The 18,781-nt window shown below is 34.1% G+C and overlaps 1 protein-coding gene across 1 annotated transcript in view; it reads right to left on the bottom strand.

Annotated features, from left to right (window-relative positions):
- GluRIID (Glutamate receptor IID) overlaps nt 1–16,019 on the bottom strand; it is a gene marked incomplete at its 5' end in the record, with an annotated part of 24,516 nt that extends 8,497 nt beyond the window's left edge. Inside the window, 6 exons of the mRNA XM_017615910.1 lie at nt 8,263–8,466; nt 9,665–9,895; nt 10,062–10,228; nt 14,212–14,407; nt 15,545–15,735; nt 15,803–16,019. Coding sequence (XP_017471399.1) covers nt 8,263–8,466; nt 9,665–9,895; nt 10,062–10,228; nt 14,212–14,407; nt 15,545–15,735; nt 15,803–16,019 — 1,206 coding nt within the window. The remainder of the gene's footprint in view (nt 1–8,262; nt 8,467–9,664; nt 9,896–10,061; nt 10,229–14,211; nt 14,408–15,544; nt 15,736–15,802) is intronic.
- Nucleotides 16,020–18,781: the final 2,762 nt, after the last annotated feature.

Genomic DNA, 18,781 nt, shown 5'->3' with positions numbered 1-18,781 from the left:
TGCGGGTAAGGGCTTACCGCCAATGACATGCCCATGTTAAAATAAGGCCTTCTTGAAGCGAAAGAGTAAGCGAAATCCAGTCAACCAGCAATTCCTTTGCCCCATGTCTGGTATGGGTTGCGCTTGTCACCCACCCAACAGCAATGTTGAACAAGGATTCTGTTGAACGTTTGTATTCGCTCTTCGATTCCAGCTACGCTCGTTTGTGGAATCGTGTTTTTTGCTGGGTTGCGTTGGCCAAATCAAAAGAGCGTTTAAAAACAAAATTAGTCTGTAAAGTCAAAGTTTTTGATTTAAGTTGAAACCACTAAAGCGCAGTATCCTCCTCACACATAGGCCAATAATAGTAACGCTGTGATACCATATGGAATACCAATCCCTTTTGGTGTCATGAGCTTTACTGATGGTCTTATTTCCACCTTTTTGTATGATCTTTCAACTACAACATTGGTGCGATGCATATGCCAATAAAAGTTCTTATAGGGAAACTCAAGAGCACAGAAGTGCGTTTTCTTTATACGAGGGCCAAGAATCCTCGCTGTCCCACAGGATGAAAGTTTTCCGGTACATTGCTAAATGAGTCGTGTGATCTCTTAAGTATCTTTCAAATGAAGCAACTGATATACCTGCGGTGATCTTTCTTTGTTAATTCACCACTTTTACAATTCGTGGTAAAATTTATGAACTGATTTCTGGGTAGATGCAAGACCGCATGATTGTGCGTCAGAAAAAAACTTAACCCCATCCTTCATTTAGACATCTGAAAACTAAATTCGTATAACTTAAACATAGGTCCAAAGCAGACCAACCACACGGGGTTTCTATACATTTCGGATGCAGCGCCATCCATTGGGTTCATTTTCTGCAAAACCATTGCTTACCATAAAATGAATACGTGTTATGGATTTCAACCTTAACTCCAGCGGCAGTAATCGGTTAAATTTGTATCAAAAGAATTTTCCATCATACAGGTACATAGCTCACATTTAAAATTTGAACAAAATCGGTTAATAAATACGATTTTTATAAATAACTCTACTCCAACACCACCTAGCAAGTTTTCTAGTAGCATGTAATTGGACCATATATGTATGTGAGATAACCTCCGACAATCTGACGGAACTCTATTCAGTGTTTTTTGAGTTTATTCCGAACAACGAAATCGGCTATCATTTTATGCAAATAGGTATGTATTTAGATAGTTTATAGCGAAACTCGTAAAAGCAAAGCTCCATTCTTTGTGAAACATTTAAACAAATTCTTCAAAATTGTCACATAAATTTTACCTTACTGAAAATTAAAGACAAAGCCGTTTGCAGCCGTTAGTAGTTTAGTGAAATACATTGTAAAGAGAACTGTATGAAATTGTAAAACGTGACGTCTCAGATTTCTTAATTTTTTGGTAGCAACAACGAAAAGTTTTAATTTTTTTTAGCGAAAAACCTTCCACACAGAAAAAAAAATAAGTTTGTGGTTATATCAAGGCGAAATTTTGAGAACGGTCCGTTGCTAACTCTAAATATAAACAACGACGCAAATCCCCTAAAAATATTTTAGCATTCAAATTTCCTAGCCTCTTTAGTTTGATGCCAATATTGAAATATTTAATTTATGCTATCAATTAAATTAAATTAAAGTTTGCAAATAGGTGGCAACCTTCCACAAAAATATTTTCAGCTGTAAGCCTTTGTAAATTTCTTTGTTTTGACAGCCATATTGCAGTATTCACTTTACCGTATCAATTGACCTAAACTGAAATTTTAAACACATGTGGCAACTGTCTATATTTTTCTTCTATATTGGAAGCTAGATCTCTAGCGATACATCGGTGAAAACCGCATTCAATTCCATGTTTTCGACTGATGCGCGTACAAATATACAGACAGACAGAGATTCAAAAATTCTAAAAATTGTTTATTTGGCTTCTGTAGCTTTAATAAAAACCCACCATATTAATTTTTCTTTAATATCTACAAGGTACAGACATCGACCTGTTACAATTTTATTATATGTATAGATTGTTAAGTTTAAAAGTTGGTCTTATTGCTCAACGAGAAATGAAATAAAGCAAATTTGTGTTATTTCACATTCAATTGGGAAATTACACATATTTGCGTTATTGCCGTTTGTGTTATTTCACCATACCAAGCTCCAGTACTCTATCACAAATATTTCTTGAGATAAGCAGTATGAAAAATTACGTTTTTATGGGGAGGTGCCACGCCGCAGTGAATATCTGTTCTGATATGTGTGTCGATATTACAATATTCAAACAAAGTGAAAATAAATTGAACTGAAATAAATGTAAATTAAATTGCATGGATATTCAAAAATATTTTATCTATGTACATGTGTACAACTAGTGTTGGGCAATATCGTACCAAAAGTACTCAGAACTCGATTTTCAAAAGGATCGACCGCACCCGATTTTTAAAAGTATCGATACTGAGTACTCCAAAGACCTCAGTGCTCACAAAAGAACTCGAAAGTACTAAGTACTGAAAAAAGGTACGTGAAAGTACTTAAAACTTAAAAGAATTCGAAAGTGCTCAGTACTCAAATATACTCTGTTCCAACAATCCTTTTGATACATATACTCAGGATTGATGCAAAGTACTCAGTATTAAGTGTTGAATAAACTTAAAAACTAGTGAGTTTTATTTATATTTAACGGTATTCAGAAATGATTGTACTCAATTTGCAGTTTCCATAATTTTCAAGTACAATACTTGTACTCAGTACTGTTAGCCATTAATTTGACGTAATTTGGGATTCATATATTAATTTGAACAAAATACTGACAGCTTGTGAGATTTCTACACTAAGCATTGACATGTTACCAACACATTTTTATTTAAAGAAAGTACTCAGTACTCTGAAAAATACCCGATCCTTAGAAGTATCGATACCAAAGAACTCGAAGAAGAAGAACTAATTGATTAAAAAATCAATCGATTAGTGTCAACACTGCTTACAAAATTCCAAACGCTGTGAAGTAAAATATTCAAATGTACTCTACTCTGTTTTGCTAGAAGTTTGAATGAATTCATGCAGCCCTCTAATATAAACGAAAAATTACACTGAAGATGGCACAACGCCGAAACCGGTTTGTCTCCAAACCAAATTTGACAAGGGATGACGGAAAATCGTTCCACAATACATCACTCTAATACATATGAAAAAAGATCTGCTACGATTTTCGGACTTGAAGATTCGGAATACCTATTCGTGCCTGAAGACAATTGTGATTTGATAACCCTGAACTCTAGGCATCGAGATTTATGCATAAGAATCTGAAAATTTGTAAAATAATAGCTAGAGAAAATACCACATATCAAGGCAATACCTTCAAAGAAAACCCGTTTTTTCGCTCTTCTATAAAGTTGGAGTACCGTAAGATAGGCGGTTTTGCAAAAACAGCGATGAAATGTATGTATGTACATACATACATATAAAAAATGGATTTTCTAAACATATACTTGAATATTCAAATGTTCGCATTACTCGGATATTCAAAATTCTGGATAGAATTCCCAACCCTAGTGTCCACAAGTTATAACAGCTTAAGTCTGGAGGTTGTCTTACGCCGCCGAGCCACCTGATGTCTTTATAGCTCGGTCGGCGCCTAATGAATTTTGAATAAAATATTTATATATTGCAATATATCGCTTGAAGCATCTACTACACATAAATAATGCTATCTTACAAGAAAGAAATAAGAGAAAAGAAATACAGAGTAAAAAGTCCTGAAGTGGCCAGCCCCCTCAATTTTCACACACTAACGAATATTGCTATAAGCGCATTTGCATTTCTTAGCTTCAGTATCCACAAATATATCAGCAAAATATTTCGCCAGCATTCGATTTTTTTACATATTTTTTATTTTTTTTAATTAGCATTTTTGGACCTTATTTTCTTAATAAGAATTGCAACCAAAGTTTTCATGCGATTTTCATGAAACTTTGTGAGTACGTAAAAAAACTAGTTTTCTAAAAGATAAGAAATTTTTTAGCAGTTTCAAATTTTTCAAACTTTATTAAACTTTTTCTTTTCATTAAGTTTAAGTGTAAGAATTTTCCTTGCAATATTTTATTAGAACTATGTCGGGGAACTAAGTCAGTTGGGTAATTTTGGTGAAATACTTAATCAACAACATATTAAATATGCATTTACATATATATGTACATAAAATGGGCAGTTAGGTGACTTTGTATACTCCTATGCCGGATAAAACTTTGTGACTTCGCGTGACATTTACATATACATAACTTTGCCAACAAAGCGCAATTCGAAAAAGGTATGCCACAATGAACGCCAAAGAAACAACTTTCTACTGCTTGTGAAAATTGCTGTTGATTTTATATATTTAGTTTTACAAATATCAGCAGTGTAATTAAGCTGTATGTTTCTGCGTCAAAATTCGAATTTGGACGAAATAATAGGAGCGTTCCTCATCTCCCAGAAATAGTCAGAAAAAGTCCGAAGTAGTCAGATTTAGTCCAAAAGCGTTCCTTAACTCGGAAATGACAGCAAAAATGAGAGAGCAACACTCAGGGCCGTTTTCTGATGTAACCTTTAACTTTAAAGCTTACTTTATATTTAAAGGTTGGATTAAAAGTAAAGCTATGTCTAAAGTTAAGCATTTCTATTATCAGTTTATGACGTATGTATCTTTCTTGGTTGTAAACCAATTTAAAACGGGTAATAAAATGCTCTACTTTAGGCACAATCTCAAATTTTAATGTAACCTTTAAATATAAAGTGAACTTTAAAGTTACAGGATACTTGACCGGCTAAATCTAGCCGGAAAACGGCTAAAATGGCAACGCTGGTAGTCATATTTAGTCAGAAGATTTTTTTCTGGCAATATCCTGAAAAGTGTCAAACTCAACTGAATTTAAATTGACGGAAATTAAAGAATACGCAAAAGGTGATAATAATCTAAAAAGTAAAAAAAGTGAATTGAAATTGGAAGGAGGCAAAAAATAATTGATATAGTAAGGGCCGGTTACTCAATGTCTGGTTAACACTAATCTGCGGTTAAACATCGTTATCGACGTCTTCGACTCCATGCATACAACAGGGAGTCGGTAACGTCGATAACAATGTTTAACCAGAGATAAGTGTTAACCAGACATTGAGTAACCGGCCCTAAGTGTTTATTGTGCTTGTGCTTGTGTGAATGTGTTTTGTACATACATTTCCATTCTTATTTGACGTTAGTTTTGTTGTTGCCATTCTTTGGACTAAAAATTTGGTTTTTTGCGTTCCTTTACTTTTCCTGTTATTCTCTTTTAGTGAGCGCATTTTGCTTACGCTCTGGCATTTTGACACTTTTCAGATTTTAGTCCAAAAAGATAAGGAATGAACCTAATATAAAAATTAAACTAGCTGATGGTCAACGCGCGCATACATATGGGGCATGCCTCGTGCGTTTTCATTCATTTCATCTTATGCATCAAAGGGAATCGGTCACGCAGAGCGAAGCCAGCGTTTTATTTGGCATCAGTCTGTGTGTCAATTCAATCATTTATTGAACAATCGGTCACGTATTCCCATTATTGGTCGCTGAATAAAAGAATTTCCAAACAACACTACTCTGTAACTGCCAAAATGTACGAATCTGTACAAATGTACCAGAGACCATTATTGTTGCCGCGAATCATTTTTAGTGGTAGCTAAATTCCCTTTAAAAACTAAAAAGAGCTAAAAGAAATTCATTGTGATTAAAAATGGTAGCATATAATTATTATGAAAAGACGTAAATCATTTCCGTCTTAAAATAAATGTCCCACGAGACGAAAATAATAAAAATCCCATATAATTATTTAAATATTATGAAAAGACGTAAATAATTTCCATCTCAGATTAAGATATTTCTCGTAAATAATTATTATTCAAAGAAAAAAAAATTCTCTTAAAACAAAGCGACGCACAATGCTTCCCCTCCATATGAAAAATAGAAATAGAAAAATAGGGCAAAAATAGAATTATGGACGGATTTCAATGAAAATTTGCTTCTTAGTAAAATTGAGGACGATAAATTCAAAAATGCAATTGGTTTTTGGATAACTTACATACTTTCACTGTAAATGCAGTTTGAAGTTGAAAATTTGGGTTATTGTGGCTTTTACATAGGTATGTACATATAGTTCGTTCTATTTTCAAAAGTGAGGCGTGAAATGACAGGGCTTGGCCTGTAGATGTGCAATAAAGTTTTTTATTTTTGAAAAGGGTTGCCAACTGTTACAAATTTTATTAAAACCATTTAATAAGTTAAATGAATTAGATATTAAAATATGGGTATCAATTGAACTAGTTTTGAAAATACTTTACCTCTAAATGACACGTAGAAGGGTTGCCACATGTCTAAAGAATCAAATTCACTTTAATTAAGGGAATAAGGTAACTGAAATATGTATATCAATATGAATATAAGACAAATGAAAAAATTTCACATATTTAGCAAGAAATAAATGGAGAGTAAAAACATTCTTGAGTTAATTTAAGAGTCCAGTAATTTAAAGAAATGTAATCAGAACAAATCACTGATTGACAATGTATGTATTTGTACTAAAACCACAAATACGATGGCGTAATCCTATGGTTTGACTTAATTATTATTTTATTTTAACTAAATTCGACTTTACAAACAGGTGGCAACCCTATTCGTAATATTTTTAGGCTAAAACCTTCTTAAACCTCTTTCGTCTGTTTCCCTTATGGTGATACCTATCTATTTCAATTACCTAGTTCCTTTATCAAGTGGAATTTGTTTATTTAAACAGATGGCAACTCGCTGCATGTAATATATTAATAATATTAATATATATTTCGATTGATACCCATCTCTTAATAATTCATTTAACTTTTAAAAACCTTTTAATATAATTTTCTAACAATCTAATTTTTTAACAGGTGGCAACTTTTTACAGAAAAAAATAAACCTTCTATTGTCCACAGGTCAAGATTTTTAATCTGACACTTAAATTTTGTAAATGGAACGAATTGTGCAGATCTCAAGGCACTGTCAAAAAATGAAAAAATATTTTATGCATTAGCGAAAAACGCATTACTTCAGAAAGTGCAAAAACTGAGCAGGTTTTTATTTCTTCTTTTGAAAGCTAAAAGCCTGTACTATATAATAAAATAATAAGAAATAACATATTTTTACATATATTTTTTATTCATTCCATTAAAATTTAGCATTTTTGGAAAATTTGTTTAAAAAATCGTTTTTTTTTTGGAACACCTTGTGTTTAATTTTATCCCAAAAATTTAATTCCTGTAATTCTCTACTATCTATATGGAAACAAGAAATGTCGAACCAACATTTTCTTTTAAAGAATATATTTTTGACATTTTTTTCTGTGAAGAGCTTACGCCTGGCTATGCTTTTATTAAAATTCTTAGTAAAAAATTTGTCGACTTTAGTGGCTTGCTGGCGGCATATAATTATTATTTTAGGGAAATGTCTGTTTAATTCTTTTTAGTGGATAAATTGTCTTTACAGAAATACCAAACAAGTTCAGATTGCAGATAACGAATTTTTCGATTTATGTACACTTAGGCGGCACTGTGCGACGTTTTGATTCCAAATAGTAGGATGATAATTATTTTGGGTCTCTGAAACGTACTCACACGAATTCCAGAATATAAAAATTTCATCCAGAGTAATCCAGTAAGTATTGTTACTTTTATGTGTTTACAGTGTTAAACACCATTTTGATATGTGATTTTAGTTAAGTATGCAAATGAATTCAACTGTTACCGAGTATAAAAGCTTTATTTTCACACTTTTTTTTTTATATAAAAACTAAACAAATATTAATAACAACTTTCAACGATCTCAATTAAAAATTCAAACTACCATTTTAATTAGAAGTTTTATTGAAAATTGATACTTCGATACTTAAAGCTTTTTTTTTATGATATTTTTGATCCATTTTCGAAAATTTTGGTGATACATTTCTTCTGAATATGCCGGCAACACTGATAGTGACGATGGGGGAAACCTGTCTTGTTCCAGTAGCCAGGCTGGGTTGCGCCGGCTGCGTGCGATTGTGAATGACGCACCGGGCAAATCTTAGCAAATAAATGGGAATGAAATAAATATGATGCCAGTCATATTCTGTCAACGCTCCAAACAAGTATCTTCAAAAAACTAATCGGAAAGGTGCAATATGTCGAAGCCAACCCCCTGACTTCAGCGGTTATGACTTGTGGGCACAAATAAGCATTTATAGATTTCTGAGCACTTACGCCTTCATTGATCTCCTTCATCATACCCGACGTTACATTAGTTGTCTTATTAAAACCGCCGTAATCGCTACCGCCATTTATAAAAGTATAATTGAAGCCTAATTTTGCGGCCAATTCTTTTATCAAATCTATGCTATATCCTTCATACTGATTGTTGCCAATCAATTTTTTGTGACTCTCAACTAAACTTGCGTAAGGTTTGTTCTAAGCAAATTTATATTTTGTTTTTGTTGCGTGAAGAGGTACGAATGTAGTTGTTGCATGAAAATAAACATGTTTAAAAAAATAAATAAATATATGTATGTAGTGTATGTAGGCTAAAACGTATAAAACGAATCCGGGGAAGAAAAAAATATGCATATAAAAAATTCCGGGGGTTGGGATCATATATTATTATACCGTATATAGANCAAGATCATGCGATTTGACGCCTTTAGACTATTTTTTGTGGGGCTACGTCAAGTCTAAAGTCTACAGAAATAAGCCAGCAACTATTCCAGCTTTGGAAGACAACATTTCCGAAGAAATTCGGGCTATTCCGGCCGAAATGCTCGAAAAAGTTGCCCAAAATTGGACTTTCCGAATGGACCACCTAAGACGCAGCCGCGGTCAACATTTAAATGAAATTATCTTCAAAAAGTAAATGTCATGGACCAATCTAACGTTTCAAATAAAGAACCGATGAGATTTTGCAAATTTTATGCGTTTTTTTTAAAAAAAAAAGGTATCAAGCTCTTAAAAAATCACCCGTTAGTATGTATTTGAATTTGTTTCGGTTAGTAAGGGCCAATTTCAGATGAATATTTAAACGGCACCTTAGTTTAATTCTGGATTGTTATTTAATTGTCATTTAGCTTTCGTTGGCTTTCAGATCAACTTTAAAAAATTTAAAAATGCCAAGTCAGGGGCAACATTGTTGCTTGTTCCTGGAAATTTTTGTTGAATTTGTTTGTTTATGTACATTTTGGGCTGAACAGCTGATTTTTGTTTGGCAAGATTGATAAAACAACCCATCTATCAAACTTGGCCAATATTGGCCATTTAAGTGGGTATTAAATGTATGATCTGAAAATGAATTTTTCAAGTTAATTAACAATCTCTACTTAAATAGGCCATCTGAAATTGGACCTAAGAGTGGCGCAGCTACGAAGTTGATTTATATAAGAAATGTAAAACCAAGGACCGCAATCATGACGAGTTCTTTCAAAAAGATTGATTTTTAATCAGGTATTTTTTTTTTGAGATCTTAAACATTGTATACAACAAAAATAGTACATATGTACCTTTCTGAGTATCATTGTTTTGTCCAGTCTGTTCAAGTCTGATTTTTTCGTGACAGTTCGGCGTTTTCGGCCATATTTATAAAAATTAATGTATATATATGATAAGTATTAAAACTTACAGGCACTGAAATCAGAACACGAAATGTTTGGTTCACTAAGGAATCGGCATCTCCCTCGCTTGGTAACTCTATTTGAGGTGGACGTTGAAGAGTAAAGTTATTCCGTTCGTCCCAAGTGCCTATTTTAACAAGACCGCTTGATTGTAGCTCTACAACATCGAGGATATATCCCTTACGTATATTGCCCTCAAAGTAAATTTGACCGGTGATAGTATTTTCGCGAATATTGATCTACACTGATTGAAATGTTGATTACATTTCCAAGATTAGAGTTTACATACATACATAAGTACACATATGTACATATATATATATATATATATACATACATATATAACAATGAAAGTAAAGTAAAAAGAACAGTTACATATGTACACGTTTGGAAGGGGAACGTTACCGAGCGCATGTAGTTTCGAAATGTTGATCCATCTGGCTGCACGAGATCGCTGCTATCAGAACAGTTTAGCGGTTGAGGACGATATATGAGACTCCTTGTAGTTTCGGCAAATACTTGAACTGCATCATACGTCAATGCCATTTCTAAAGTTATCGGACATAAACCTGCTGAAATATTAAATTTTTGTGAAGCCAAATCCTACAGAAATCATCCTCAAAGACAATAGAACACAAAGAAGATGCAAAGTCCGTCCGGTTCATTTTCCTGGCTGACTCTCCAGTTCTTTATATTCTATATTCTTTGATACATACTGCACACACATGATTCAATAATAGAAAGGTTTTGTAATAAAACATTCTTCCCTCTCCCACACATAAAATCGGCTCCTTTATTTGTGCAGAATGTTGCTTACTCTATAGTTTCTAGTGATATTAGTAGTTAAACCAAAAATTCGTCATACTAAATACTCGTTGGCATCACCTTCGTGTGCGTAATATTCTAGAACAAGTGTAGAATAGTGACCGTTTAGCTATAAAATAACCAAAAATGTCGATTGATAGAACTTTTTCGCTGATTTCAACGATACCAAATTTATTTGGCGCAGGCTAAAAATAAAGAAGATATAAGAGGTTTGTTTGTTTTGTTTATTCATATTTTTTATTATCACTTAATTCTTAAAACCCAAAAGTAGATCATGATAAAATATGTAATATCGAATTAAAGATAATAACTTATACTTTCTAAATATTATAAAATTCTTTACCATTAATTATGCAGTTTCTTTCAAAAAAGGTTATTTCATTAGAAAATAATAGTTGTTCGTTTTTAGTGGTTTTGGTTAAAAAATACAAAAAGCTATAAATTATATACATCAGCTAAAGAACAAATTAATTACCTTTATGGTGACCTCATTAGCTTTTTAATCGGTTATAAAGTTCATAAGATATTAATATTTAAAATATCTAAAAACTGAACTTTAACCTTCTAGAACCTCTTCATTTTTTACTTGCGCCAAATCATTTTGGCATGGTTGAAATGAGCATAAAAAGTTCTATTGATCTGCATTTTTCGTTTTTGCATAGCTGAACGGTCGGTATTCTAGATTTGTTCCCGGAAATGACGAATAACTTAAATCAAAAATGCATATTTCTATGTATTGTTTAGTATTTCCATTAAAACACCAAATATATTGCAAATTCACATTGAATTAATAATACGCATTTTACTTCTAATTGTGTACTTTGTTTACTTTTTGTAGTACCATTCTACTACCGTTTTCGCAAAATGAGATCACATTCTTCCCCTTTCTCCTACTTCCAAAATACAAATCTAGATAAAGTAGTGTCAAATTTTAGCTGTCACAAATTACACAACCTTGTATTATTGAATCATGCGGCGCACATATGTATATATGACTGTAAGTACAATACATTTTATTGAATTACATACATACATATTTACGTACATATACATATGTATTCACTTGCGGTCACCGAAAGCGGACTGTAAAGCTTTTGTAGGCAAAGTTCAAATAGAAAACGCTTTGCAGAGTGAATTGTATGTAGAATTTAAATATCTTGAATAATTGTGTTGCAAGAATTAGTTGTCATTCACCCGACATGCATGGCACAATAAATTTCTGGCGCTATCCCTTTGAAAAATTTCACCGATTGGTCTGTGTAGCCATTACAGCAGTCATGCGTATCTGACCAACGGAAGTACTGGGAACCATCGCAGGTATACCTAATGTGACCAACCGTACTTCTTTCGGAAGTACAGGGCATGAATCACGTAACTTTCAAACGATAGTCGTTCAAACGATACTGACAAAACGACGTCGTCAAAACACTGATTTATGCATTCGTGTTGTTGTTACATGTTACTGTTACTGTTAGGTGAAGCAAAACTGAAAACGAGTTGACGATATCGCACAAGCGTACAAACAATTTTTGGTTTTCACGAAGCAAGACAATCTGGACATGATATCGTTCAGACGATTGTCTTAATACGTGATTCATGCCCTGTACTTCTTTTCGAGCTCTTGTACTTTACTCAAATGTACTTCTTTGCGATATATTTCACTTCATGTCATGTACTTCTCCGATCATCTGGACGATCATTACATGGATTATTGCCTTGGAATAGTCGGTAGATACCACCCTGCATACATTGCTAAGGTGACGAGAGGAAGCCTTTAAGTAGGGGTCTTCCTTGATATCGAGGAGGCATTAATCAATGTCACTCCAGAGGAAATAGTCAGGTCTATTCATAATCTTGGAGTTCATACCAAGGCTTATATACAGCTTACTTCGTGACAGAACTGTCTTGGCGGAGTGGGGGAGCGCCTGCACTCAGCGCAGAGTGAATAGGGGTACTCCGAAAGGTGGTAGTTTCTCACGCCTACTCTGGATTGCGGTTGTAAATGATCTGCTAGAGGAACTGGAAAAAGTGCGCTGTCGGATGATCGTGGAACTCTTGGTTAAGTGACGATTTCTAGACACGATTTTTGATTTGGCTCAAGGTTACCTAAACCAGGTAACTAGCTGCACGATCGACGGAAAGACAGAACTGGTACTGTTTGACAGGAAATACAAGACACCCGTTGTTGTCCTTCCCTCGAGTGGGGGTGTTCGTCTGTGGATCTCAGACAGGGTTAAGTAATTAGGCTTGGTCCTGGATAGTAAGCTGTCGTGGAAGCCTAACATTGAGGAAATGATAAGAAATCCGTCGGTTGCCTTGTACTGCTGTAAGGAAGCTCCCTGTAAAAGGTGAGGTCTCTCGCATAAAATAATTCATTAGCTCTATGAAATCAGATTTAAGCCTATCTTGTCTCACGGAGCCTCTGTCCGGTAGAATTCACTAGAAAAGGCTAAACTTGTAAAAAACTGGAGCGTTTACAGCGAATCGCCCTAATTGGAATTAGTAGAGCATTAGAAACCACACCTGGCGCTTAACGTCGTGTTGAACACGGCGCCTGCGGATATTGCAGACAGAATTGTCGCAGTACGAACTGATGTTAGGCTCAGAGAAACCGCGTGGTAATACTCTGGAGTTCTGGAGGGCTTTGTCTTTGAACACATAGATTACAGCGCCTCTGAACTAACTCCAAGAAGCCCCTTCTCTACCTATATTCTCTCAAGAGAGGACTAGGTAGGGCGGCGTTCCTCGAAGAAGGGAGCGATAAACTTCTTCATCCGCATTCTTCCGCATTCGGAATTCGGGAACTAAATTAAATTACTAAATTAAGGGTATTCGTTCAATTTTTTCGTGATATCAAAAAGGACTATCCCTCAATTGTCCAAGTGTGTCCCTTGCCTGGGGCAACCACTTTAATCTAACCCAACCCAACCTGTACTTCGTTGAGCTATGAAATAGTTGGTCACATTAGGTATAGCACCTCTAGCTATACTTATTGAAAATTGGGTTTGCTGGAGCGATTTGTGATTTGGCAATCCCATAATCAGACAAAAGGCTACCGAAAGTGTCCTTCAACCAGTCCTATAAGATTATGATTCCTAAAGGGGACATTTGCAGGGATATAATCATGATAATTTTTCGATATCACTAAGGTGGCGATAAATAATATAAAATCGACTTTCTTCCAATATATTTAATGCTAGTGATATATTTAGGTATTCAAAATTTAGTAGACTACCCCAACTCTGATAAATGGAGTAAAAGGTAGAAAATAATGTTTCCTTGACTTATAGAATTAAAAACCCTTTATATGTTATTATTTTAAACGACAAATTAAAGAGTAGAGAAGCGTGAACTTGTCGTCATAACTTTTCCAAAAATATACTTCAAAATCTGGGACTGGTACTAAATACGTGCGTTAAACGAATTTCCATCGTTATCTCTGCATAAGCACTTCATTCCACTGAAAACTAAGTAATATTACCTTTACTCTCGTGGTATGTGGATATAATAAGCAAACATCTGTTGACTTCGGATAATCCATTAACAACAATTATCGGTATTTTATAAGCTAACACGATGTTACGAGCGATTTCATTTCTGTATATACATATGTACATATGTACACACATAGATTCTCAATTTACATATCGTCGTTTAAAAAAAAAAAAAAAAACCGCGTATCAACAAAATGCAAAACCGCATACATATGTATGTATGTACAAATACAAACCATTGTCTATTTGGTCATTCTCATTATTGCCTAGTTGCGATATGAGTTCCTGGACAATTAACTGATCTGGTGAGAACATGCGTATGCCAGTTATATTTGTGTCACTATATTTATATTCTTCTAAATCAAAAGTATGGAAATCTAGATTGCCTATAATATACGAATATTTGTCATTTATGATTCCAACTTGCTGTGCCTAGAAGTGTAAAAAAAATTGTGACAATTTATGCTTGCAAAATAGCGTATCTTCGGGTATTATGATAAAAGCTTCTATTTAATAAGCCACGTTAATTTTTTTCCAAAACTTGGTTGCTTTGTGACAATACTTGCTGCACAAAAGTCTGTTAAATTAGAAAACAAGTTTACTTAAACTTATATTTTGAATATGAGCAGACTACTTACTCATTGTGTTCGTCATTTTGGATAAGGAAGCCCATAAACAGTATACATATATCAATGCGCTTTCCCAGTTTCAGTAAAAAACAAACGGACTAAAGGGCATACTATGTACTTACATATGTATAAGCGGGGAATGCTTACAAATATCGAAATCGTTGTAGAATTTAATTCAGGGTCATTATTTTATAGAAATTATCCTACCTAATTGNACAAATGTAAAATAACCCAAAAAACTTAATTCCAAGATGGCAGAATGTTGCCAAATGACATTTAGGGGCAAGACTGTGATTCCATGAATCAAAACTGCATCAAAAAATCGCTGTTACAATTTTTTTTTTTAATTTCCTACCAAATTTATCTAATTTTACTGGACTAATTACTGATCTTCTAATTTACGTAGCCTAACCTAATAGATATATCGGCCAACGAAAATATTTTTGCTCCGGAATTTTTTGATGTGCTTATAGGCGGAAAAGTGACAATTAGCTGAAAAGGAAAATACAAAAACATAAAACATTCGCTTCTGGCTAGGTTAACGGGTTCAATAATCATTGGCGATTTCTTACGTTAGCTTAGTTGAGTCTAGACTAATTGAACTTTTACTAGTAAACTTTTTCAGCTCTCCCGTGAGACTCACGTTTTGGCTTTCTCTTGCAAGTTTTTGGTGTTACTGAACTTGCAGTAAAAGCCAATCAAATTTTTTTGATGTTAAATAAACCTATAACGTTACTATAGTAAAAACATTCATCCTAATAAAACGTCACCACATTAAAGACTCCTCATAGCAATTTATTCTATTCCTACATTCGTTATTGTGATCCGAAAAGAAAAACAGTAGTCCATAATACCCGAAGCTACTCTGTGTACATATATGAGAAGTACGCATTTTAAATTTGATTAAGATTTTCATAGTTCTTATATTTATTTATATTACCTGCCTTAAAAGCTCGGCTACCGACGGAGTTGAGCCTACCACCACAATCTGTCCATCATCCGACTTGCGCACGCGTCGTAGGACCGCTTTGTAGTTTCCGTTCAATTTGAGGTCGTACCGTAGTACATTAATGACCGGACCGTCACTGACGTAAAACGACATTAAACCGTTTAATATGCTTAAATAGTCAGCTGTAAAATAAATAGTCATATAAATTGCATGTACTTGTTTGAATGCCATATTTATATATGTACATACAAGATTCATAGAGAAAAATAAACCGTGTCCATTCAAATACGTTGATAAGATCATGGAGTATGCGCGCCAAATCCATTGGATGTGGGTAAAGGTTAAAGCCTTCCAAATGCTCACTCATATGCGGGTATACATAGGGGATATCCTTGGCATCACATATTGTTAGCAGATGTGCGGAAGTTTGACGCGAAGAAGGACCAAAAATGGCACCTATTCCATTCTAAATGCAGTTTAATGGAAGATTTCAAAGAACACTTGCTTATTATTGCTTACTAAAGAGTATTACATATTATTTTTATAAATTATGTTGCTTAACAAAATTAAATAAATTCCAAAAATTTTTTAATTGACATAGTCCATTCCGAATATCTGGTCGAGTAATTTACTAAACTATGCATGTATGTACATTAGAGTGGGCCATATTTTTTAAAACACGAAATTTGCGGCTGCTATCCCCTGAAGTGATTTTCTGCAATCAAAGATAATCCCTCCAAATTTTAACCCAATTGATCAAAAATAATAATCTTTGCCACAAACGTGCCAAAGTTTGAATAATTGTAGAATCGCTTTGCGTAAGTACCCTCGTTGGCTAGTCATGGGTTGTGATCGTTTATGATACAAAAATGTTAGATTGGGCGATAAAGTACCGATATCCATACTAACATACATACATATATATCGTTATTGCACACGAATAAAAGCTAGTGTTTTGACGGCGAAAAAAAGACGCGTAGAAAAAATTTACGAAAAAAGACGCTTAAGAAAAACATCGGCGAAGAAAGACGCGTAAACATAGATTTGTACCAAGGACTGTCACTTAACCATAATTCCCCAAAAACTCTTTAATAAGTTTACGCGTCTTTCTTCGCCGTCAAATATTTTAACGCGTCTCTTCGCCGTCAGCTATAGCTGAAGTTTTTTTACGCGCCCTTATTCGTGTCTAGTGACGATACGTACATACGGTAGATATCAGTGTTGATAATTTCGATACAATTGTACTTTTCAAGTGCTTTCTACTTTCCTACAACCCAGCACTTTTTAGTACAATTTCGTCTGCCAAAATTTGGCAACACATGATTCGTTAAGTTATACAGAATTGTTTTGATTATTTTCTTAGATGATAGATTAAGAAATCAAAACACAGAAAAACTGAAAGAGGAAGATATTCTGAATTTTAGAAAAAAACGTGGCACTTTGTAAATTTAAAAATATCTATTCATTGTGCTTAGATATGTACATGTATTTAAAATCACAGCGCCTGATGTAAAAGTGTGTATATTTTACGTAAATAAAATAGAGGTAATATTGTTTCTAAATTTTTAGCAATTATTTGTACTTTATTAGGAACAACAATTAAATACAACTTATACACAATAAAAAAAATAAAAATTCGGTACAATTTAGTGATAAAAAGTACAATTTTAATTACATTTTCGTACGAAATTGGAAAATGCAGTTATCAACACTGGTAGATACATGTGTATTTTTGTTGTGGCTCAACTCACGGAGAACTCTGGGCAAAGATTGTGAGATATCATCTATGAGTACGGTGGCCATATTTATTCTAGCCAAATATTGAGGAAAAATGCGTATTTGAATTTTTCTACAAATGCTAAAGAATTCCAAATTTTGTTTAAATAAACATGAATATTTCAATAATTCTAATACATAACTAATTTCTGCTCCTAATCAGCAGTACCAGGGTTTTTTTTTGTCAAATTATACTCCAGAGGTGCGTTCTGCCAAGTCGGTGCTTCTTGGATTCAACCTCTGGCACGAGAAACATCCCAAAAAATTTTAATTTTGTTTTTGAAGCGGTCGAGAAAGTCGGCCAGCACTGGCGAAAGTGTAGGCCCCAAATATTTTTTATTTTATTTATATTTGTGCTATATATATATTACAGTTTTTTCTCTAATTGTTCACAATTATCAAATATTAAGCAGTCCCACTTTGCCACAGTTAAAACTAAACGTTTTTTATATCGGACCAAGAAGCTATGGGGCATAATCGTAGTTCTCAGTTAGAGACAGCTGTAGTTAGAGTAAAACTAAAAAGCTAGAACCATCGGCGTAGCCAGAATGGAATTTAGGGGGTGAAGGAAGGGGGGGGAGGGGGGCTCGACCATATTAAGCTGGCATTTCGGGGTACTATTTTATTTATATATAAGGAAAATTTTAAAGTTAGGGGGGGGCTCGAGCACCCCCCTGCCCCTACCTGGCTACGCCCATGGCTAGAACCCATTTATTTTCGTGGATATCACAGTCAGTTTAGTGCTATATTCTAAACAAACGGGTTTTAACTCAAAACTCTATTACAAAAGTAATAAATTAGCTGTTTCATGTCAACGTGCAACTCTGATATTTTAGTTTGTTTCGGTTAATTACTGCGGCGCTATCATGATTCAATAATGAAAGGTTTTGAAAGTAGCTTTTTTCTAAAATTGGACACTGGTTTTTGGAAGCAGGAGAAAATAGTTCAACCACACTTCTTAAAATGGTAGCTAAATTCCACAAAAAGGTGGGGATAATAGCGCAGGGCAGAATAAGTGAAACTTTATTTCGAGAAAAGACAACGCTTTAAGATAAAAGTTTGCATTACAAAAAAACGTGGCAACCCTCATGGAAAATATTTCTTGATTTAAATTCTCAAAAACACCCTTCATTTGCTATCTTTCATAAATTGTTTGAGGTACAAAATAGGTTCCAAACCCATTCAAAAATATTTCTGAATTGATCTACATCGCCAAACGAGGAGTGCCGTAAGTTTGAAATTACATCGCGCCATTGACTAAACCGAGCTGTCGTGTATTACGATTGGCCCCATGGATGTGGTTTGCCAATATTATACTGCGTCAAAGTCTCATTCGAGGGTGTAAGTCAATACCTAAATACCTTTGTTGACTCATTTACCAGAACCGTTGCGCGCTTTACTTTACAGCGACTGAAATAATGCACGATGTACACAAAGTGTTCGGTGTCCATG

The sequence above is a fragment of the Rhagoletis zephyria genome, unplaced genomic scaffold, assembly GCF_001687245.7.
Source record: "Rhagoletis zephyria isolate East Lansing unplaced genomic scaffold, Rhagoletis_zephyria_1.1 Rzeph_scaffold_01097, whole genome shotgun sequence".
NCBI classification, from domain to species: Eukaryota; Metazoa; Arthropoda; class Insecta; order Diptera; family Tephritidae; genus Rhagoletis; species Rhagoletis zephyria.
This window is presented reverse-complemented; position numbering and strand designations above follow the sequence as displayed.